The sequence below is a fragment of the Capra hircus genome, chromosome 3 (genome assembly GCF_001704415.2).
Source record: "Capra hircus breed San Clemente chromosome 3, ASM170441v1, whole genome shotgun sequence".
Classification (NCBI taxonomy): Eukaryota; Metazoa; Chordata; class Mammalia; order Artiodactyla; family Bovidae; genus Capra; species Capra hircus.
In genome coordinates this window covers 40,214,583-40,239,796 of record NC_030810.1, presented here as the reverse complement: position 1 = coordinate 40,239,796, position 25,214 = coordinate 40,214,583, and the positions used below count along the sequence as shown (strand labels likewise).

Here is a 25,214-nt window from a genome sequence, read left to right as displayed (position 1 = left end):
TATAGGATTTATATCAAAGAATGTTCTGCCTATGTTGTCTTCTAGGATCTTATGGTTTCCAGTCTTACATTTAGATTTTTAATCCATTTTAATTCTTTTTGTGGTATGAGAAAATGTTCTAATTTCTTTTTTTTACAAGAGCTGTTCAGTTTTCTGAGCATTTCTTGAAGAGACTATCAAATTCATATTGATGGGTTTTTGGTGGCATCTTTAGAAATCTCTATGGATAACAGGTGTCATCTGTTTTACTTCTCCCGTTCTAATCTGGGTTTTTCTTCTTTTTATTGTCTGACTGCTGTGGCTAGGACTTCCAATACCATGTTGGATAAAAGTGGCAATAGTGGGCATCCTTGCCTAGGTCTTGATCTTAGAGGAAATGCTTTCAGCTTTTCACCACTAAACATGATGTTAGCCATGGCTTATCAGAGGGCCTTTATTATTTTGAGGCTTGTTCCCTCTATACCCACTTTGTTGAGAGTTTTAGCTGTAAATGGATGCTGAATTTTGTCAAAAGCTTTTTCTACCTATTTAGATGGTCATGATTTTTATTCTTCAATTTGTTAATACGATTTATCATATTAATTTGCAGATTTTGAACTATGCTTGCATCCCCAAAATAAGCCCTGCTTGCTCATGTTATATGATCTTTTCAATGCATTGCTGATTTCAGTTTGCTGATATTTTGTTGAGGATTTTTACATTCACGTTCATCAGTCATACTGTCTTGTACTTTTCAATTTTTGTGGTATCTTTGGTTTTGTTATCAGGGTGATGCTGGCCTTGTAGAATGAGTTCTGAAGCATTCATTCCTCTGTCATTTTTTTGAGTAGTTTGAGAAGGATACATGTTAACTCTTCTCCAAACATTTAATAGAAAATATCTGTGAACCCATCCAAACTGGTGCTTTGGATTCTACTTGTGTGTAAAACTTTCAAAGTGAAAGTTTCTCAGTCATGTCCAACTCTCTGTGGCCTCATGGACTATACGGTATACTGCATAGTCCATGGAATTCTCCAGGCCAGAATCCTGGAGTGGATAGCCTTTCCAAACCCAGGGATCGAACCAGGTTTCCCGCATTGTAGGTAGATTCTTTACTAGCTGAGCCACAAGGGAAGCCCGTAAAACTTTCAATCTCTCCATCAAATCTGAATGAAAGCCTTCCTTGGTATAGTATTCTTGGTTGTAGGTTCTTCCCTTTCATCACTTTAAATATATTGTGCCACTCCCTTCTAGCCTGCATAGTTTCTGCAGAAAAGTCAGCTGATTGCCTTATAGGAGTTTCCTTGTATATAGCTTACTATTTTTCCCTTGCTGCTTTTTATACTGTCTTTATTTTTTGCCATTTTAATTACACAGTGTCTTGCCGTGGTCCTCTTTGGGCTGATCCTGTTTGAGACTCTCTGTGCTTCCTGTATCTGAATGTTTGTTTTCTTTCTCAGGTTAGGGAAGCTTTTCACTTACTTGTCTTCAAGTATGTTCTCTGCCTCTCTCTCTTCTCCTTCTGGGATCTCTATAATGTTAGTGTGCCTGATGTTATCTCTGAGGTCTTTTAAATCATCTCATTTTTTATTCTTTTTTCTGTTCAGTTCAGTTGCTCAGTTGTGTCCAACTCTCTGCGACCCCATGAATCACAGCACGCCAGGCCTCCCTGTCCATCACCAACTCCCGGAGTTCACTCAGACTCACGTCCATTGAATCGGTGATGCCATCCAGCCATCTCACCCTCTGTCATCTCCTTCTCCCCTGCCCACAATCCCTCCCGGCATCAGAGTCTTTTCCAAAGAGTCAACTCTTTGCATGAGGTGGGCAAAGTACTGGAGTTTCAGCTTCAGCATCATTCCCTCCAAAGAAATCCCAGGGCTGATCTCCCTCAGAATGGACTGGTTGGATCTCCCTGCAGTCCAAGGGACTCTCAAGAGTCTTCTCCAATACCACAGTTCAAAAGCATCAGTTCTTTGGTGCTCAACTTTCTTCACAGTCCAACTCTCACATCCATACATGACCTCTGGAAAAACCATAGCCTTGACTAGATGGACCTTTGTTGGCAAAGTAATGTCTCTGCTTAAGCAACAGTAATTTCTATTCCTGTCTTCCAGCTCACTGATTCATTCCTCTTATCATTTAATCTACTTTTGATCCCTTCTGGTGTAGTAGAAGGAATCCACCATCCTGCTATTCTTTATTTCAGTTACTACATTCTTTATCTCTGTTTGGTTCTTTTTAAAATTTTCTGATCCTTTGTTAAAAACATCTAACTTCTTACTCTGTATAATCTATCTTCTCCCAAGTTATCTGATCATCTTTATAATCACTACCTTGACTATTTCTCAAGTAGACCGCCTATCTCCACTTCACATAGCTCTTCTGGAGATTTATTCTCGCTTGTTCTTTTGGAACATGCTCTTTTGGCACCTTGTTTTGTTTAATTCGCTGTTTCTTTTTCTACATATCTGGTAGGTTGGTTACACCCTGACTTGGAAGGAGTGGCCCTTTGTAGGAGATGTCCTGTGTGTACCAACAGTGCACTCCTGTCTGGCCACCAGAGCTATACGCCCTAGGGGTGCCCCCTATGTGAGCTGCATGCGTCCTTCTGTTGTGGCAGGCTGAACGCTGCAGGAAGTCTGGTAGGTGTGGCTACCTAGTCCAGCAGGTTGCCAGGCCCCACACTGTGAAGAAGCTGCTGATGTTGGTTGGTGGGACCATGTCACAAGCTGATGAGCCAGTGCTGGCTCTCTCATGGGCAAAGATGAGTTCTGGGAAAGGGGTGGTTGCAGGACCAGGGTTTCTGATTTAGTTTTGGACTGCTGGTGGAGGGGCTGCTTCGTGACATGGCTGGCTGTAGGTTCTGGGGTGTCCCAAAGCTGGTGCTGTTCCACTCCCTGGATTCTGGGGCAACTGGCTAAGTAGTCCAAGAGCTGGTGTTGGCCTGCTGATGGGTGGAGTTGGGACCCAGGGTGTCCCAGGGCTAGTGCCAGCTAATTAGCAGACAAAGCTAGGCACTGCCCCCTCCCCCTACCAGGTCTTTCAGCTGCAGTGCCCTGGGAGTTCCAAGTCTGGTGTCAACCCACTGGTGGATGGTGCTGGATCCTGGATGCTGAGGGGTACAAGGTGTCCCAGAACTGATATTGGCCTGGTAGTGGGCAGAGCCAGGGTATGAGGGGTCCTCGGGCTGATACCATCCTGCTGTGTGTTGGTTAAATTATGACAGGGCAGGCTGCAGTGATGTGGTGGCCCTGAGGCTGACACAGGCCTGCCTGCTTGTGGGCAAGATTGGGATCCAGAGACTCCCAGGACTGGTGCTGGCCCACCAGTAGGTAAAGCTGGGTTCTGGGGTTTGTGCTGGCCAACTGGTAGACAGAGTTGTGTCCTGGGGTCTCTGGCTACAGGGTCCGAGGGGTCCCAGAGCTAGTGATGGCTCACTGGTGGATGGAGTCATGTCCCAGGACCTTCAATTGAAGGGGGCCCTGAGTATCCTTGAGCTGGTTTTAGTCCATTGGCGTATGGGGCTGGTTCCCAATACAATTGGCTCTGGAGTCCTAGGTGTCCTAAAGCTTGTGTTGACTTCCTGGTAGGTGGGGCTGGATTCTGGGGAACCTGGTTGAGGGGTCCAAGATGTCTCAGAGCTGATGCTAGACTGCTGGTGATGGGCTAGGTCCTGCCATGGCAGGCTATGGGGCTGTTGTGGGCTTGGGGCTGGTGTCTGCCCACTGGTGAGTAAGGCTGGTTGAGAGGCTACAGGCAGCCCACCAGTGGCCAGGGCCAGAGCCCAAGGGGGTCCTGCCCCCTGGTGGCTGGGTGCAGAGCCCCAGGGGTCCCAGGGCTAGTGGTATGTAGAACTGGGTCCTGGCTGCTCTGGTGGACAGGGCCTGGTGTCAGGGTGGCTGTGGGCTCAAGGGGGCTTAAGGCAACCTGCCTATTGATTAGAGGGGTTTTGTTCCTACCCTGTTAGTTGCTTGGCCTGATACATCCCAGCAGTGGTCCAGAAAGGTTGGTGGGCAGGGCCAGGTCAGACACTAATAACCTAGATGGAAGATTCTAAAGTGGTTCTTGCCAGCACCAGTGTCCATGTGGTAGAATGAACTCCCTAAAGCTGCATTAATTAATGTGACTAAAATTTAGAATAATTATATTACCTTCAGAAAATAAATGATGTAATGTGTATATGATTTAATGTTTAAGAAATTCAGAGATTAGTTTAAGAATAAAAAGACACTTAGCTTTGTTGCTCTATAATGACAACATGCAGAATTAAAATAAAATCAGGTGCTTAGAACATAAATCTTACCCGTTCGCTTATTTCTGTCCACATAACAGTATTTTAATTCATAGTCTTGTAATAAATCATGAACTTCCTGAAAGAGACAAAACATGAACTCAATGAACACACGAGTGCAACTGATGGATGACCCATCTGTATTAGCCTACCACCACAACCATCACCACTCCCCATGTAAAAAAGTCTTCTGTGGTTCTCTATTACTCATTTAAATTAAAGGCATTCAAGGCCCACCAGATCTGGCACCAACTTACCTCTTCAAACGTATCTCCCAACATATGCCCACATTCCTGCTCAGATGAACACCTCCTCTCTCAAGGTGCAGACTGTACCATGTACAATCTTCATTCTGAATTTATGCTGACACCTTGAACTTCCATGGGACAAACAACTACTACAGATCCCAAATTCACCTGGAATCACATGCATCCTTTGAAATCCCAGCTCAAATATTCTTCTATGAAGATTTTTTTTCTAATTCTTTCTCACAGTACATCACCTCTATGCTAACATTGGTCATACTTTATGCCTCTCTTACAGAAATGTTAAACATTTCTACTTGGGTACTACAAACTGAGTTTTTAAGTATTAAGTTTTAAATATTACACTTGTAGAGGGCTTCCCTGGTAGCTCAGGAATCTGCCTGCAATGCAGGAGACCCTGATTCAAATCAAAGGGGACTCAAAGGGGACCTTTGAGTCAGGAAGGTCCGCTGGAGAAGGGATAGGCTCCACACTCCAGTATTCTTGGGATTCCTGAGTAGCTCAGATGGTTATCCACCTGCAATGTGGGAGACCTGGGTTCGATCACTGGGTTGGGAAGATCCCCTGGCGGAGGGCATGACAAACCACTTCAGTATTCTTGCCTGGAGAATCCCCCTAGTGGGCTACAGTCCATGGGGTCACAAAGAGTCAGACACGACTAAGCACACACACATCCATAGATGGTAATACCAATATGAAGAAGAAATAAACATAAATTAAAACCTAACTTAGAGATTCCTGGGTATGAAGCAATAACCCTCAAGTTACAGTATGCACCCCAATTTCTGTCCCCTCAGTTCCCCAAGATGTTTAAACTGGTTTTCTGGTTTGTTCAGCTTGTATTACTCGTCCATTCTGAATTCTTAAATTCTGATATCATAACTTCCATCCACCTGGGAAAATACACTGTATTTTGTCTCTATTTCTCTAATCCCTTCTATTAAACTGATACTACTTGAGTACAAGAGCTATATTTTATCTGTATGTTACCCATATTGCTTTGAATATACTAGTCACTCACATAAACATAAAAGTGAATATAATTTGTCATTCATTTGACATTAGGCCTTGAAAATTTTACTCATAGTATAAATAGATATCATTATTTTTTAAAGGAATTGAACTATCACATTACTGGACGTTTGGACCCAGATAGAGAGTGGTACAGCCAACCTGTTCTGTATTACAAACAAATACACTAAACAGACATAAGTGCTAGGATGCTAAGTCTGCAACCTATCAATAATTAATTCAAGAATAATAATTCTTATTACTGCTATTTTTATAGTTAACATTCACTCAGTTTTTACTAGGTACCAGAGCATTGAAGTCACTCTTTTATTAAAAACACAGGAAACCACAGAGTAGAGAAAATTCAAGCAACTTGCCAAAGTCTTACACTTAGTAATTTTCTGAGTGTAGATTCACCAACTGGTTAGGTTCCAGGGAACTACACTCTTAACCTCTGTGCTATACTGACTTATTCCTTCTAGGATTAACTAAAAATAGTACACTGCCACAGATAGTTAAAAGACCAATACCTCTAGTGCCTTAATAAGGGATCAAATGGAAATGAAAAATAAATAAGAGGGTAGTTTCAAACTGAGAAACACTTTCTCTTTCAACCCAATGCAAGGGGGTGGGGAAACTGACATAACAGGCAAAGTATAAAACAAGCTGGGTGAAAAAAAGACAATCATCTTTTATATAAGAGAGATAAGAAAGGTAAAGTTGATAATTTAGTATTCTTTATTAGTCAACATTTTAAAATATATATACTTACCAATTGTGTAAAATACTGTTTGATGAATTATATAGTAATACAATCAATATATAGTGTAGATATAACTATGATAATTTTTTATCTTGTAAGCATCAACATCTTATTGGACTTAGAAAACAGCATGTGAAACTAAGAAAACGTAACTCTCTCAATAGCATACCCTACACATCTTGCCAACAGGCTAATTGAATACTTTATATAGAAGGTGACACAGTTTTGTTTGAAGGCATCAAGTGCATGCTTTCAGTCGCACAAACTCTAATCTCTCATTTCACTAGTTAACAGCTGTCAAATGCCAGACAAAGAAAACACGGTATCGCTCTTCACTTTATCAAGTATCCATAAACAATGACATGTTATATTACTCATTTAGCTGAGAGAACCACCTGAGAGAGATCTTAAGTTTTCAGGATGCATTTTTGCAAGTTGAAAATTTTATTTTTAAAATACCCATATTTCTAAGCACAGCTTTCCCATGTATCAGATGTGGAATACAGACTTCACCAACTCAGAACGTTTACAAAACTTCCTGCAAAGAAAAAACAAATTATTTTTCCCCATGCCCTGGTTGCTCTGACCCAGGAAAAAGTAGGTCACTCCTCAATTTGAGCCTTGGCAAGTTGGCCAAATTAAAAACTTAAAACCTAAAAGAAAGTCCTGACAACCATTTGCCAAAATCCGCCTATGATACACATCACACGGAACTGAAAGTACTAAGATCATGTCTCCCTATTTTAATCTAGCTTTATGATACTTCTATGAATTTACAAACTAACTTTAAGGAATGAAGTTGCACCTTTGATGAAGACTCTTTGTCCTCTGACTAGCAATATCTGCTATACATTTCTTACAGTAAGATGAGCTCATCAAAACTGGTAACTGTTAAATAGCTTTAGTAATCTATTTCCAGACCAGATTCACCATCACTCCCTGGAACTGAAAAGTTTTCCACATATAAAATGTTTTCTGGGAAGAGGTTCAATAACTTTCAGCTCAAAGCAGTCAATCAAGAAATTCCCAAAAGTTAAACGACCATTGTTTCAGCTCATCTGGACTTCTTGATTGAAAGCCAGCCTTAGTTTCAAATCTGAATCACACTGTCTTCTAAGCCCTTCATAGACTTTAAATCAGCTATATATATATGTAGATATATAGATTATAAAAACAACTTTCATATATTAAAACACTCTTCTTTAAAATTTCACTATATTTGAATGAAAAAAATATTGGGTTGGCCAAAAAGTTTATCTGTGTTTTCCTGTAAGATGGGACCCAAATGAACTTTTTGGTCAACCCAATATTTTTATTTATGTTCTTGTAAAATGTAAAATGATTTGATAACACAAAAGGATTATCTGTAACATATAATATGAGGCATTATAATGAAATAAGGACCCAGGAGTTCAACACCAAACTTAAAAGAGTAGAACACTGCCAACACTGTTCTATCCCACTATGTCTTCCTTCACTGACCCATCCCCCATAACTAGAGTCCTCTCATAGGTTTGCATTCCCTAACAATATATTCTGTTGGTTTCTGAGCTTTAATAAAAATGGTATTATGCTATTTTAATCTTCTGTGCCTTGTGTTTTGTACTCAATATTATGTTTTTAAAATTCACTCATGATCCACATGGCTACTGTGCATTTATTCACTACTGAATATTCTGTGACTATTCATACTATGGAATATTTATTCCATTCTGTGACTTCAGTATGATGTACTGATCCACTTTTCTATCAATGAATACTTGATTTATTTCCAGGCTGTTGTTCTTTTGCTACTTTTACATATATATATTTTAAACTACTATCACCTTCTTGTAAATTTTACACATCTCCTGATGTTCATGGACAAAAATTTGTGAAGGCATGAACGTCCTAGGCTACATACACCTTTATAAGAAAGTGCCAACTTCTCTATCAGAATGACTATTACAGTTTCCATTTCCCTCAATATATGAGCATCCTTACAATGCTTGGTCTTACCAGATACTTAAATTTTGTCAATTTAGTGGATATAAAGTCATACTTCCTTGTGCTCTTGATTTGCATTCCCTTGATTAATAAGGCAGGGCATTGTGATGGTTAGTTTTATATGTGAACTTGGCTATAGAATCTAGTTATTAAACTTGATAATCTAGGTGCTGCTGTAAAGGTATTTTATAGATATGGTTAATATCTACAATCAGCTTACTCTAAAGTGAAGGAGATCACCTTTAATAATATGGGTGGGCCCCATCTAATCAACTGAAGACCTGAAGAGAAAAACGGGTATTCTGAAGAAAAAAATCCTGCCTTAAGACTGTAGCATCAGGGGTCCCAGGGTGGACTAGAGGTTGAGAATCCATCTTCCAACACAGGGGCTATAGGTTCTATCCTTGGTCAGGGAACTAAGACTGCACAGGCCACGGTGCAATTAAGCTCATGTGCTGCAACTACTGAGCCCACGCACCCTAGATCCTGGGCCACAATTAGACAGAAGCCCATACGCCACAAGGAAGATCCGACGCAGCCAAATAAATAAGACTGTAGCATTGACACCTGCCTGAGTTTCTAACCTGTTGGTATGCCTCACCAGATTTTAGATTAGGTAGCCCCCTCAATCAAGCAATCGACTTCTCTATGTATGTCAGATCAGTTCTGTTCCTCAGTTCAGTTCAGTCACTCAGTTGTGTCCGACTCTTTGCAACCCCATGAATTGCAGCACACCAGGCCTCCCTGTCCATCACCAACTCCCAGAGTTTACTCAAACTCATGTCCATCCAGTCACTGATGCCATCCAGCCATCTCATCCTCTGTCGTCCCCTTCTCTTCCTGCCCCCAATCCCTCCCAGCACCAGAGTCTTTTCCAATGAGTCAGTTCTTCGCGTGAGGTGGCCAAAGTACTGGATTTCAGCTTTAGCATTATTCCTTCCAAAGAACACCCAGGACTGATCTCTTTTAGGATGGACTGGTTGGACTGGTTGGATCTCCTTTAGGATGGACTGGTTGGATTGGCGCTCAGCTTTCTTCACAATCCAACTCTCACAACCATATATGACCACTGGAAAAACCATAGCCTTCACTAGACGGACCAATGAGTCAGTTCTTCACATCAGGTGGCCAAAGTATTAGAGTTTCAGCTTCAGCATCAGTCCTTCCAATAAATATTCAGGACTGATTTCCTTTAGGATTGACTGGTTTGATCTCTTTGCAGTCCAAGGAACTCTCAAGAGTCTTCTCCAATACCACAATTAAAAAGCATCAATTCTTAGGTACTCAGCTTTCTTCAACTTTCACATCCACACATGACTACTGGAAAAACACAGCTTTGACTAGACAGACTTCATCCACAAAGTAATGTCTCTGCTTTTAAATATGTTGTCTAGGTTGGTCATAGCTTTTCTTCCAAAGAGCAAGCGTCTTTTAATTTCATGGCTGCAATCACTATCTGCAGTGATTTTGGAGCCCAAGAAAATAAAGTCTCCCACTGTTTCTATTATTTCCCCATCTATTTGCCATGAAGTGATGGGATCAGATGCCATGATCTTTGTTTTTTGAATGCTGAATTTTAAGCCAACTTTTTCACCCTCCTCTTTCACTTTCATCAAGAGGCTCTTTAGTTCTTCTTCACTTTCTGCCATAAGGGTGGTGTCATCTGCATATCTGAGGTTACTGATATTTCTCCCGGCAATCTTAATTCCAGCTTGTGCTTCATCCAGCCAAGCATTTCACACGATGTACTCTGCATATAAGTTAAATAAGCAAGGTGACAATATTCAGCTTTGACTTATTCCTTTCCCAATTTGGAAGCAGTCTGTTGTTCCATGTCCAGTTCTAAGTGTTGCTTCTTGACCTGCATACAGGTTTCTCAGGAGGAAGGTAAGGTGGTCTGGTATTCCAATCTCTTGAAGAGTTTTCCAGTTTGTTGTGATTCACACAGTCAAAAGCTTTGGCATAGTCAATAAAGCAGAAATAGATGTTTTTCTGGAACTCTCTTGGTTTTTCAATGATCCAACAGATGTTGGCAATTTGATCTCTGGTTCCTCTGCCTTTTCTAAATCCAGCTTGAACATCTGGAAGTTCACAGTTCATGTACTGCTGAAACCTGGCTTGGAGAATTTTGAGCATTACTTTGCTAGCATGTGAGATGAGTGCAATTGTGCAGTAGTTTTAACATTCTTTGGCATTGCCTTTCTTTGGGATTGGAATGAAAACTGACCTTTTCTAGTCCTATGGCCACTGCTGAGTTTTCCAAATTTGCTGGCATACTGCATTTTGCTGGCATATTTGCTCATGTATGTATATAAATACAAATTAATATAAATATTATATATAATCTATTGTTTTTCCAAAAGTTGTAAAATGCTTTATTAACTTAGTTTTTAGTCAGTTAGGGTTAGCTACATTATTCTAGCCATAAAGTGATTCTGGTATTGCCCTTAACCTCATAGGGAAAATTTTAAATATTTTACCATTGAATATGATTGTTTTTGCTTTCTTGGGATAATCTTTAAGTTTGGGAACCTTCTATTCCTATTTTCTATCAGTTTTTATTATGCTGCTGCTGCTAAGTCGCTTCAGTCGTGTCCGACTCTGTGCGACCCTATAGACGGCAGCCCACCAGGCTCCCCCGTCCCTGGGATTCTCCAGGCAAGAACACTGGAGTGGGCTGCCATTTCCTTCTCCAATGCATGAAAGGGAAAAGTGAAAGTGAAGTCGCTCAGTAGTGTCCGACTCTTAGCGACCCCATGGACTGTAGCCCACCAGGCTCCTCTATCCATGGGATTCTCCAGGCAAGAGTACTGATGGGTATTAAATGTTATCAGTAGTTTTTTCTACATCCATTGCAATGACTTAAATCCTATCTTCATGCCAGTGGTCTCCAAATTTTTATTTCCACCTCAGACGTCTCTCTGAGGAACCATACCTATGTATGCCATTGCTTGCTTAGAACTACCTTTGAATGTTACACACCTGATAATACTTTTTTGGCGCTCAACACAAGGCTGTATACATTTCATGATATTGGGTGAATAAAGTGTGAAAGAAAGTAAAGTTGCTCAGTTGTGTCTGACTCTTTGCGACCCCATGGACTGTAGCCTACCAGGCTCTTCCGTCCATGGGATTTTCCAGGCAAGAATACTGGAGTGGATTGCCATTTCCTTCTCCAGGAGATCTTCCTGACCCTGGGATTGAACCCAGGTCTCCAGCACTGTAGGCAGACGCTTTACTGTCTGAGCCACCAGGAAAGTCACCTTGGCTGAGTAAATGTGGTGTCAATTTTAACTCAGCTAAATTTTTAACAGCTTTCAATGCAGCTGTTTTGCTGGTAAGTTCATTTGAATACCAAGTTTTTGCCAGAGAAACATTTTGACATGGCCTAAAAAAGATTAGTAAACTTTCAACTTTTTTATTAGTGGTATAATAATAATAATAATTTACTAAATATTTACTTTATCCCAGGCTTTTTATTGAAATAATCTTGTTTAACCATAACAACCCTATGGTATGGATTTTTAAGTTGGATATTATTATGGTGTTTATAGCCAAGGTTACCGAGGCCTAGAGAAGGAACTTGTACAGACAATAGGTAATGAATCTGGGATTCAAACACAATTTGACAGACTTTAGAGCAAACACACTGAACTACTATACTAAATCTTAAGTATCAGTGATCCAAAAATAAAATCTACGAACTATTCATTTCCATCACGTTTCTAACGTTTACTACATCACTAACCTCCTAACCTTAGAGCAGAGATCAGGGTTAAGAACAAAGTTTGGGAGATAAAAGCAACAATTTTACTTTTTGACAGATAGACATCTGAATGCATCACTCTCTTGTTTAAATATTTCAATGGACTCTCGTTTTCTTTAAAATAAAATTCAAATTCTCTTAAATCACTTACAATCATCTGGTCCTGCTTCATGTGCTAGCCTTATATTTAATCACTACCCTTCTCAAACTCTGTGTATTGCTATGAATATTCCTCACGCCTCTCTTTGGCTCCCTTCCCCTAGTTTATTTCTCTCTCCCTGGGTTTCAACTTTAATGAATTTCTCTAAGAAGCCTTTCTGAACCTCTCAAGTGTGGAGTAGATATCCTTCTTCTGTGCTCTCACAGCATTTTTTACTTTTCCCATCACAACACTCGTAGCACCCATCATCTGTATTTTCAGTTCAGTTCAGTTCAGTTCAGTTCAGTCGCTCAGTCGTGTCCGACTCTTTGCAACCCCATGAATCGCAGCACGCCAGGCCTCCCTGTCCATCACCAACTCCCGGAGTTCACTCAGACTCATGTCCATCGAGTCCGTGATGCCATTCAGCCATCTCATCCTCTGTCGTCCCCTTCTTCTCCTGCCCCCAATCCCTCCCAGCATCAGAGTCTTTTCCAATGAGTCAACTCTTCGCATGAGGTGGCCAAAGTACTGGAGCTTCAGCTTTAGCATCATTCCTTCCAAAGAAATCCCAGGGCTGATCTCCTTACAGTCCAAGGGACTCTCAAGAGTCTTCTCCAACACCACAGTTCAAAAGCATCAATTCTTCGGCACTCAGCCTTCTTCACAGTCGAACTCTCACATCCATACATGACTACTGGAAAAACCATAGCCTTGACTAGACGGACCTTAGTCGGCAAAGTAATGTCTCTGCTTTCGAATATGCTATTTAGGTTGGTTATAACTTTTCTTCCAAGGAGTAACCGTCTTTTAATTTCATGGCTGCAGTCACCATCTGCAGTGATTTTGGAGCCCCCAAAAATAAAGTCTGACACTGTTTCCACTGTTTCCCCATCTATTTCCCATGAAGTGATGGGACCGGATGCCATGATCTTCGTTTTCTGAATGTTGAGCTTTAAGCCAACTTTTCACTCTCCTCTTTCACTTTCATCAAGAGGCTTTTTAGTTCCTCTTCACTTTCTGCCATAAGGGTGGTGTCATCTGCATATCTGGGGTTATTGATATTTCTCCCGGCAATCTTGATTCCAGCTTGTGCTTATATACCTGAATCTCCCTTAGATTGCAGGCTTAGTAAATAGCAAATACCATGCATCTGACCTTGTTTGTAAAAAGGTCTCCAACGTCTAGCAAAAAGCAGACTTTGAATATTTAAATGCATATTTGTTTCTACATATCATCTTTATCAACTCCAATACAGTATTATTTTCTGAGATTATTTTACAATCTAAACATAAGCCAATACATTTAAAGTGCTCAAAAATTACTCTTTACATTAACCTAATACATAGCTCACTTCTTTAAAAGAAAATATTTGATCCACCTCCTAAAGCAATGAAAATGAAAACAGAAATAAACAAATGGGACCTAATTAAACTTAAAAGCTCTTGCACAGCAAAGGAAATCATAAACAAGACAAAAAGCCAACCCTCAGGATGAGAGAAAATATTTGCAAACGAAGCAACAAAGGACTAGTCTCCAAAAGACACAAACAGCCCATGCAGCTCAATATCAGAAAAACAACCCAATCAAAAAACAGGCAGAAGACCTCAACTGACATCTCTCCAAAGAAGACATATAGATGAAAAGATGCTCAACATCACTAATTATTGCTGCTGCTGCTAAGTCGCTTCAGTCCTGTCCGACTCTGTGCAACCCCATAGATAGCAGCCCACCAGGCTCTCCCTGAGATTCTCCAGGCAAGAACACTGGAGTGGGTTGCCATTGCCCAGGAAATGTAAATCAAAACTACAATGAGGTTATCAATTCACACCAGTCAGAACGGCTATTATCAAAAAATCTACGAACAATAAGTGCTGGAGAGGATGTAGAGAAAAGGGAACCCTCTTACACTCTGGTGGGAATGTACGCTGATATAGCTACTGTGGAGAATAGTATGGAGGCTCCTTGAAAAACTAAACATAGCACTACCATATGACCCAGCAATCCCACTACTGGGCATATACCTTGGGAGAATCATAATTCCAAGGGACACGTGCACCCCAATGCTCACTGCCGCACTAGTCACAACATCCAGGACAAGCAATCAACCTAAATGTCCAGTGACAGATGAGCAGTTAAATAAGGTGTGGTACATACATACAATGGAGTCCAACTCTGCAACCCCATGGACTATAGCCCACCAGGCATCTCTGTCCATGGAATTTTCCAGGCAAGAATACTGGAGCAGGTTGCCATTTCCTTCACCAGGGGATCATCCCAACCCAGGGATCAAATCCAGGTCTCCTGTATTGCAGATTCTTTACTGTCTGAGTCATTACTCAGTCACTAAAAGGAACAAAAGAGGGTCATTTGTTAAGACATGGATGGGCCTAGAGTCTGTCATATAAAGTGAAGTCAGAAAGAGAAAAACAAATACTGTGTATTAACACATGTGTGTGGAATATAGAAAAATGGTACAGATGAACCTATTTCCAAGCCAGGAATAGAGACCCAGACATATGGACATAAGGGAAAGAGTAGGGGTGGGACGAATTGGGAGATTGAGATTGACATATATATACCACCACCTAGTTGGAAGTTGCTATAAAGCTCAGGAAGCTCAGTTAGGTGCACCTGAGGCAGGGGTTGGGTGAGGGGCCCTGGAAAGAAGTCCAAGAGGGGATATAGGTATGCATATGGCTGAGTTACTTGATCGTAGAACGGAAACTAACACAACATTGTAAAGCAATTATATTGCATTTAAGAAAAGTTCTGAGCAAAAAGAAAAAATAAACTGCTCAAAAAAATTACTCTCTTTATACTAACCTAATACATAACTTACTTCTTTAAAAGATAATATTTACATACCTCAAATTAATGAATATTATATATCTAGCAATAAAAGGCAGAGAAGGCAATGGCAACCCAGTCCAGTACTCTTGCCTGGAAAATCCCATGGACAGAGGAGCCTGGTAGGCTGCAGTCCATGGGGTCGCTAGGAGTCGGACACGACTGAGTGACTTCACTGTCACTTTCATGCATTGGCGAGGGAAATGGCAACCCACTCCAGCATTCTTGCCTGGAGGATCCCAGGGATGGAGGAGACTGGTGGGCTGCCGTCTACGGGGTCGCACAGAGTCGGACACAACTGAAGCAACTTAGCAGCAGCAGCAGCAATAAGAGGTTCTCCATGAGCAGTTCTTGCTTACAGACATCCCCAAGAGATAGATTTAGATAACCAAAGAAAATTTCTTTATTTTCCCAAAGAAAAGCCATACAGAAATCACAATTTCCTCTTCTCTGACACAAGTGTTTTTCTTTCAAACATCACCTCGATGTATGACTAATTATCACAAATTAAATTGTTTAAAAATAACCCCCATTTGTTATCTCTCAGTTCTGTAGGTCAAAAGTTCTGGAAGGCTCAAATGAATTCTCCGAGTCTCTCAAGGCCAAAATCAAGGTCTTAGGCAGGCTGAGCTCTTATCTGGAAGCTCTAAGGAAGAATGCACTTCCACTCATAAAGGCAGTTAGCAGAATTCAGTTTCTTGCAGTTGTTGAACTGAAGCCCCCATTTTCTTGCTGGTTGTCAGTTGGGGACCACACTCAACCTCTAGAGACGGCTCTAAAATCCTTGTATGTAGATCCCTCCATCTTCAAACCCAGCAACAGTGCATCAAATCCTTCCTGTGCTTCAAATCATCTGACTCTTCCCTCTGGTAACTGCTGCAGAAAATTCTGCTTTTAAAGGACTAGTATAATCAGATATGGCTCACCTGGATAATCTCCCTTTTGATAATCCCAGATCAACTGAGTAATAACCTTAATTAGATCTGCAAAAATTCTCTTGTCATGTATGTAACAATCACACATGTGACACCTTAGTAGGCAAAACTCAAGAATATACGAGCGTATGTATTACACACATAGTCACAGTCTCATGGACTAGAAATCTCGGGGGGCTATTTCTAAATTCTGTGCACAAACAATCACTAACAATAGATAACACCATACCCTTGGGCTTCCCTGGTGGCTCAGTGGTAAAGAACCTGCCTGCCAATGCAGGAGATGCATGTTCAATCCCTGGGTCAGGAAGATCCCCTGGAGATGCAAATGGCAACCCACTCCAGTAATTTTGCCTGGGAAATCTCACAGACAGAGGAGACTGGTGGGTTACAGTCCATGGGGTCACAAAAGAGTCAGACATGACTTAACGACTAAACAACAACTGTCCTTTAAACATACTTTACAAAAACTATCTTATTTAATACCTCAGGTTTCAGAGCTCAAGCAGGGTGAGAAGGACACCTGCCCAGAAGGGAAACCCAGCACCGAGTGTCAAGAACTCAGGCAAGGTGAGGAGGCCTTCTGGCCAGAGGAACAGCCCAGTGCAGGAAGAAGGAGCTTAAATTGGATGAGGCGGGCATCTGCATGGAAGAGGAGACAGTTTCCTCATAGCGGTGATGGGAGATTATTTACTCACAGGAGAATTGTTCAAATGAGTAAATATGTTAAGGACAATGAACAGCAGGTTTCTCACTGTCAGAAAAAGAAGGAATATGGATTGGGAGAGAGCTAGCGAGAAATCCATTATGTTAGACTACAATCTGATACATCAGTGTTATCTCATTACTCTCGATAAAGGTGGAAATGTATGTGTGTACATAATACATGCTGCTGCTGCTGCTAAGTTGCTTCAGTCATGTCCGACTCTGTGCGACCCCATAGACAGCAGCCCACCAGGCTCCCCCGTCCCTGGGATTCTCCAGGCAAGAACACTGGAGTGGGGTGCCATTTCCCTCTCTAATGCATGAAAGTGAAAAGTGAAAGTGAAGTCACTCAGTCGTGTCTGACTCTTAGTGACCCCATGGACTGCAGCCTACTAGGGTCCTCCATCCATGGGATTTTCCAGGCAAGAGTACTGGACTGGGTTGCCATTGCCTTCTCTGACATAATAAATATGCCCGTACATTCTTGAGCTTTGCCTACTCAGAGCAACTGACAGCAGTGACATCTCAAAGGCAATGAGTACATCTAGCTCCCAGATCCTGGCTTCCTAACATCATTTCCCCTAAAAAAAACCTAGGCTCTGTAATGGTCATCGAGACTGCCACCACAAAATATCATAGGCAACAGAAACTTACCTTCCTCACAATTCTGAAAGTTAGAACTCCAAGATCAAGGTTCTAGTTGGTTTGGCTTCTGCTAAGCTCTTCTTCCTGGCGTGTACATGGCCACCTCCTCACTATGTCCTCCCATAGCCTTTCCTTGGCGATTGCACTCATTGGGGTAGGGCTGGGGGTGAGGCACACGGCAGAAAGAGAGCTCTCTGGTGTCTTTTCTTCAATGACAATTATCCTATCAGATCAAGGCCCCATCTTTATGACTTCCTTTAAATTCAATTACTTCCACAAAGACCCCAGCCATACTGGCACTTAGGGCTTCAACACATGAGTTTGGGGGGACACAACCTTAAAGAAATGGATGATTCCAGGGCGAAAGCAGTGGTCCCAAATCTTTTTGGCACCAGGGACCGGTTTTGTGGAAGACAATTTTTCCACAGAGCAGGCAGGGGGTGGGGATGGTTTGGGGATGATTACACACATTAAATTTATTGTGCTCCTATAAGCATCCAATGCCGCCACTGATCTAACAGGAGGCGGAGCTCTGGTGGTTAGGGGAGCGATCTGAAGCGGCTGTAAACACAGATAAAGCTCGCCTTGCTTGTGCGCCACTCACCTCCTGCCATGCGGCCAAGTTTCTAACAGGCCACAGAGCAGTACCAGCCCACAGCCTCTGGGTTTGAGACCCTGGGCTAAAGCACAGAAAGTAAAGCTACAACACCTTACCATGTCAAAAACAGAGGAACCGCTCAGTGAATGACAGAGACATGTCAAAAGCATATCAGACCAAGAGACAAGATATAGAAGCAACCAAAGTGTCCATGAAAAGATGAATGGGTAAAAAAGATACTGTATATGTACACACAATGGAATATTAGCTTAAAATAATGATTAATAATTAGTTTAAAATAATGGTAAAAACAACGAAATTTTGCCATTTGTACAACATACTTGGACCTGGAAGGTATTATCCTTAGTGAAAATTGGACAGAGAAAGATAAATACTGTATTATCACTTACATGTGGAATTCAAAAAATAAAATAGGAAAAGAAATGAATATAACAAAACAGAAACAGATTTACTGATATAGAGAACATACTAGTGGTTACCAAGGGGGAGAGATATGGGTGCAAGAGACAGGGGTAGGGGATGAAGAGGTACAAAGCAGCATGTATTAAATAAGCAAGATATAAGGATGTAATATATGACACAGGGAATATAGCTAGAATATAGCTAATATTTCATTACTTTAAATGCACTATAATCTATAAAAATACTGAATCACTATGTTGTACACTTGAAACTAACATAACATTGCAAATCAACTATATAATTTTTTTAAAAAAGGACCCGTTCCTTAAGTGTGAGAACCGAATTAGTGACTTGTTTCCAAAGAACAGTGAACAGGATTAAAAAAAAGAATGTTTACAGTGGCGGCTGGGAGGAGACATCCCTTGTCTGAGGTCAGGGGCGCTGGGAGAAGCCACCTCACGCCCGAGGCCAGGGGCAGTGACCCTGAGGAGCCACCCTGAGCCCAAGGCCAGGGCCGGTGGCCGGGAGGAGCAACCAGAGGAGCAGTGGCTGTGAAGGTACAGGAGGGCCTAGAGGAGCTATCCCACGTTGAAGGTCAGGAACGGCGGAGGTGAGGAGATAGCCCTTGTCCAAGGTAAGGAGCAGCGGCTGTGCTTTGCTGGAGCAGCCGTGAAGAGATACCCCACGCCCAAGGCAAGAGAAACCCAAGTAAGATGGTAGGTGCTGCAGAGGGCATCAGAGGGCAGACACACTGAAACCATACTCACAGAAAACTAGTCAATTTAATCACACTAGGACCATAGCCTTGTCTAACTCAATGAAACCAAGTCATGCCTGCAGGACAACCCAAGACGGGTGGGTCATGTCTGACAGAATGTGGTCCACTGGAGAAGGGAATGGCAAGCCACTTCAGTATTCTTGCCTTGAGAACCCCATGAACAGTATGAAAAGGCAAAATGATAGGATACCAAAAGAGGAACTCCCCAGGTCAGTAGGTGCCCAATATGCTACTGGAGATCAGTGGAGAAATAACTCCAGAAAGAATGAAGGGATGGAGCCAAAGCAAAAACAATACCCAGTTGTGGATATGACTGGTGATAGAAGCAAGATCCGATGCTGTAAAGAGCAATATTGCATAGGAACCTGGAATGTCAGGTCCATGAATCAAGGCAAATTGGAAGTGGTCAAACAAGACATGGCAAGGGTGAACGTCGACATTCTAGGAATCAGCGAACTAAAATGGACTGGAATGGGTGAATTTAACTCAGATGACCATTACATCTACTACTGCGGGCAGGAATTCCTTAGAAGAAATGGAATAGCCATCATGGTCAACAAAAGAGCCTGAAATGCAGTACTTGGATGCAATCTCAAAAACGACAGAATGATCTCTGTTCGTTTCCAAGGCAAATCATTCAATATCACAGTTATCCAAGTCTATGCCCCAATCAGTAACGCTGAAGAAACTGAAGTTGAACGGTTTTACGAAGACCTACAAGACCTTTTAGAAGTAACACCCACAAAAGATGTCCTTTTCATTATAGGGGACTGGAATGCAAAAGTAGGAAGTCAAGAAACACCTGGAGTAACAGGCAAATTTGGCCTTGGAATGCAGAATGAAGCAGGGCAAAGACTAATAGAGTTTTGCCAAGAAAATGCACTGGTCATAGCAAACACCCTCTTCCAACAACACAAGAGAAGACTCTACACATGGACATCACCAGATGGTCAACAACGAAATCAGATTGATTATATTCTTTGCAGCCAAAGATGCAGAAGCTCTATACAGGCAACAAAAATGAGACCAGGAGCTGACTGTGGCTCAGATCATGAACTCCTTATTACCAGATTCAGACTCAAATTGAAGAAAATAGGGAAAACCGCTAAACCATTCAGGTATGACCTATATCAAATCCCTTATGATTATACAGTGGAAGTGAGAAATAGATTTAAGGGCCTAGATCTGATAGAGAGAGTGCCTGATGAACTATGGAATGAGGTTTGTGACATTGTATAGGAGACACGGATCAAGACCATCCCCATGGAAAAGAAATGCAAAAAAGCAAAATGGCTGTCTGGGGAGGTCTTACAAATAGCTGTGAAAAGAAGAGAGGCGAAAAGCAAAGGAGAAAAGGAAAGATATAAGCATCTGAATGCAGAGTTCCAAAGAATAGCAAGAAGAGATAAGAAAGCCTTCCTCAGCGATCAATGCAAAGAAATAGAGGAAAACAACAGAATGGGAAAAACTAGAGATCTCTTCAAGAAAATTAGAGATACCAAGGGAACATTGCATGCAAAGATGGGCTTGATAAAGGACAGAAATGGTATGGACCTAACAGAAGCAGAAGATATTAAGAAGAGGTGGCAAGAATACACGCAAGAACTGTACAAAAAAGATCTTCACGACCTAGAGAATCATGATGATGTGATCACTAATCTAGAGGCCAGACATCCTGGAATGTGAAGTCAAGTGGGCCTTAGAAAGCATCACTATGAACAAGGCTAGTGAAGGTGATGGAATTCCAGTTGAGCTGTTTCAAATCCTGAAAGATGATGCTGTGAAAGTGCTGCACTCAATATGCCAGCACATTTGGAAAACTCAGCAGTGGCCACAGGACTGGAAAAGGTCAGTTTTCTTTCCAATCCCAAAGAAAGGCAATGCCAAAGAATGCTCAAACTACCGCACAATTGCACTCATCTCACATGCTAGTAAAGGAATGCTCAAAATTCTCCAAGCCAGGCTTCAGCAGTATGTGAACCGTGAACTCCCTGATGTTCAAGCTGGTTTTAGAAAAGGCAGAGGAACCAGAGATCAAATTGCCAACATCCGCTGGATCATTGAAAAAGCAAGAGAGTTCCAGAAAAACATCTATTTCTGCTTTATTGACTATGCCAAAGCCTTTGACTGTGTGGATCACAATAAACTGTGGAAAATTCTGAGAGAGATGGGAATACCAGACCACCTGACCTGCCTCTTGAGAAACCTATATGCAGGGCAGGAAGCAATAGTTAGAACAGGACATGGAACAACAGACTGGTTCCAAATAGGAAAAGGAGTATGTCAAGGCTGTATATTGTCACCCTGCTTATTTAACTTATATGCAGAGTACCTCATGAGAAACGCTGAACTGGAAGAAACACAAGCTAGAATCAAGATTGCCAGGAGAAATATCAATAACCTCAGATATGCAGATGACACCAACCTTATGGCAGAAAGTGAAGAAGAGCTAAAAAGCCTCTTGATGAAAGTAAAAGAGGAGAGCAAAAAAGTTGGCTTAAAGCTCAACATTCAGAAAACAAAGATCATGGCATCTGGTCCCATCACTTCATGGGAAATAGATGGGGAAACAGTGTCAGACTTTATTTTGGGGGGCTCCAAAATCACAGCAGATGGTGACTGCAGCCATGAAATTAAAAGACGCTTACTCCTTGGAAGAAAAGTTATGACCAACCTAGATAGTATATTCAAAAGCAGAGACATTACTTTGCCAACTAAGGTCAGTCTAGTCAAGGCTATGGTTTTTCATGTCATGTATGGATGTGTTTTTCATGGTCATGTGTTTTTCATGGTCATGTATGGATGTGAGAGTTGGACTGTGAAGAAAGCTGAGTGCCGAAGAATTGATGCTTTTGAACTGTGGTGTTGGAGAAGACTCTTGAGAGTCCCTTGGACTGCAAGGAGATCCAACCAGTCCATTCTGAAGAACACCCCTGGGATTTCTTTGGAAGGAATGATGCTAAAGCTGAAGCTCCAGTACTTTGGCCACCTCATGGGAAGAGTTGACTCATTGGAAAAGACTCTGATGCTGGGAGGGATTGGGGGCAGGAGGAGAAGGGGACAGCCAAAGATGAGATGGCTGGATGGCATCACGGACTTGATGGACGTGAGTCTGAGTGAACTCTGGGAGATGGTGATCGACAGGGAGGCCTGGCGTGATGCAATTCACGGGGTCGCAAAGAGTCAGACACGACTGACCGACTGAACTGAACTGATCAAGGTTAACATCACTAGTAGAAGTCATGTTGATGCCATGTACCCCATCAAACAGCATGATCAGAAGTGGACTTCACCTCTGTGGAATTCTTCCCCAAATTCCATAACCCTGATCTCCCATAATAAAATGATTATACAATCCCAAGGTGAAGGGCGTTCTAAAAAATTTCTGAGCAAATTATCAAGTCATGAGAAACAATGAAAAGACTGAGAAGCAGGTGCCTAATGGAGACTAAGGAGATGTGATAACTGAACATGGTACCCTGCATTGTAACCTGCAACAGGAAAAGGATGTAAGTGAAAAAACAAATGAAATCCAAGCAAAGTCTATAGTTCAGTTAATAATAATGGACCAGTGTCACTTCCTTAGTCTTGACTAGTTTACCTTGATTATAAGATATGACATTAAGGAAAACTGGGTACAGAATATATGGGAACTCCATGTACTACCTTTATAACTATTTCTGTAAATCAAAAAGTATTCCAAAATGAAAAGTTTATTTAAAAAAGGAAATAGGAACCAGCTTAAAGAAGCTCCCACTGTCCAAATGCAAAACAATTAAGGCACGAAAGTAAGTAATGAGAGTAATGGAAAATAACTCACTGAACAACATAGGAAACCAAGAGTTTACTTTTGATAGAAAGTAATAAATTAATAAATTGAACACCAGAAAGGGAATTAAGGCATACCTCAGAGATACTGTAAGTTTGGTTCCAGATCACTCAATAAAGTGAATATCCAAAGTGAGACACATTTTTTTGTGCCTTCCCAGTGCATAAGAAAGTTATGTTTACACTATACTGCCATATATTAAGTGTGCAGTAGCATTGTCTTAAAACAGCACATAATTTAAAAATACTTAACTGTAGAAAATTCTGAAAGAGATGGGAATACCAGACCACCTGACCTGCCTCCTGAGAAACCTGTATGCAGGTAAGGAAGCAACAGTTAGAACTGGACATGGAAAAACAGACTGGTTCCAAATAGGAAAAGGAGTACATCAAGGCTGTCACCCGGCTTATTTAACTTATATGCAGAGTACATCATGAGAAATGCTGGGCTGGAGGAAGCACAAGCTGGAATCAAGATTGCTGGGAGAAATATCAATAACCTCAGGTATGCAGATGACACCACCCTTATGGCAGAAAGTGAAGAGGAACTAAAAAGCCTCTTGATGAAAGTGAAAGAGGAGAGTGAAAAAGTTGGCTTAAAGCTCAACATTCAGAAAATGAAGATCATGGCATCCAGTCCTATCACTTCATGGAAAATAGATGGGGAAACAGTGGAAACAGTGAGAGACTTTTATTTTTCTGGGCTCCAAAGTCACTGCAGATGGTGACTGCAGCCATGAAATTAAAAGATGCTTATTCCTAGGAAAGAAAGTTATGACCAACCTAGACAGCATATTTAAAAAAGAGACATTACTTTGTCAACAAAGGTCCGTCTAGTCAAGGCTATGATTTTTCCAGTGGTCATGTATGGATGTGAGAGTTGGACTGTGAAGACAGCTGAGAACAGAAGAATTGATGCTTTTGAACTGTGGTGTTGAAGAAGACTCTTAACAGTCCCTTGGACTGCAAGGAGATCCAACCAGTCCATCCCAAAGGAGATCAGTCCTGGGTGTTCATTGGAAGGACTGATGTTGAAGCTGAAACTCCAATATTTTGGCCACTTGATGCGAAGAACTGACTCACTGGAAAAGACCCTGATGCTGGGAAAGACTGAAGGCAGGAGGAAAAGGGGACGACAGAGGATGAGATGGTTAGATGGCATCACCGACTCAATGGACATGAGTTTGGGTAAGCTCCAGAGTTGGTGATGGACAGGGAGGCCTGGTGTGCTCTGGTTCATGGGGTCGCAAAGAGTGAGACATGACTGAGCAACTGAACTGAACTTGCTAAAAAATTGCTATCCATCATCTGAGGCTTTAGCACATCATACTCTGTACAGTAGTGCCAAAGATCACTGATCACAGTTCATCATCACAAATGTAACAATGAAAAAGTTGGAAACACTACAAAAATTGCCAAAATGTGATACAGAGACATGACGTGAGCAAATACTGTTGGGAAAATGGGGCTGAGAGACTTGCTTGATAAACTTTCAATTTGTAAAGAAAATGCAGTAGCTGCGAAGTGCTAATAAAGCAAAGCACACTAAGATGAGGTATGCCAGTTTTAATTGAGTTTTGATTGAAGTATGTCATCTTGAAATCCTTATTAATTACAAACAGAATTACAAATCTGCTTGTAGAAGCCCGGACTTCTGGGCATACACACCGAGGAAACCAGAATTGAAAGAGACACGTGTACCCCAATGTTCATCGCAGCACTGTTTATAATAGCCAGGACATGGAAACAACCTAGATGTCCATCAGCAGATGAATGGATAAGAAAGCTGTGGTACATATACACAATGGAGTATTACTCAGCCGTTAAAAAGAATTCATTTGAATCAGTTCTGATGAGATGGGTGAAACTGGAGCCAATTATACAGAGTGAAGTAAGCCAGAAAGAAAAACACCAATACAGTATACTAACACATATATATGGAATTTAGGAAGATGGCAATGACGACCCTGTATGCAAGACAGGAAAAATGACACAGATGTGTATACCAGACTTTTGGACTCAGAGGGAGAGGGAGAGGGTGGGATGATTTGGGAGAATGGGAATTATAACATGTATACTGTCATGTAAGAATTGACTCGCCAGTCCATGTCTGACGTAGGGTGCAGCTTGCTTGGGGCTGGTGCATGGGGATGACCCAGAGAGATGTTGTGGGGAGGGAGGTGGGAGGGGGGTTCATGTTTGGGAACGCATGTAAGAATTAAAGATTTTAAAATTTAAAAAAAAATAA

The 25,214-nt window shown here is 41.6% G+C and overlaps 1 protein-coding gene across 5 annotated transcripts in view; it reads right to left on the bottom strand.

The window, feature by feature from the left end:
• Positions 1 to 25,214, bottom strand: part of RAVER2 (ribonucleoprotein, PTB binding 2) — a 146,424-nt gene that overhangs the window by 107,072 nt on the left and 14,138 nt on the right. For all 5 annotated transcript variants that reach the window (XM_018045163.1, XM_013962781.2, XM_018045157.1 and 2 more), the window contains exon 2: positions 4,286 to 4,352. In XM_018045163.1, coding sequence (XP_017900652.1) covers positions 4,286 to 4,352 — 67 coding nt within the window. The remainder of the gene's footprint in view (positions 1 to 4,285; positions 4,353 to 25,214) is intronic.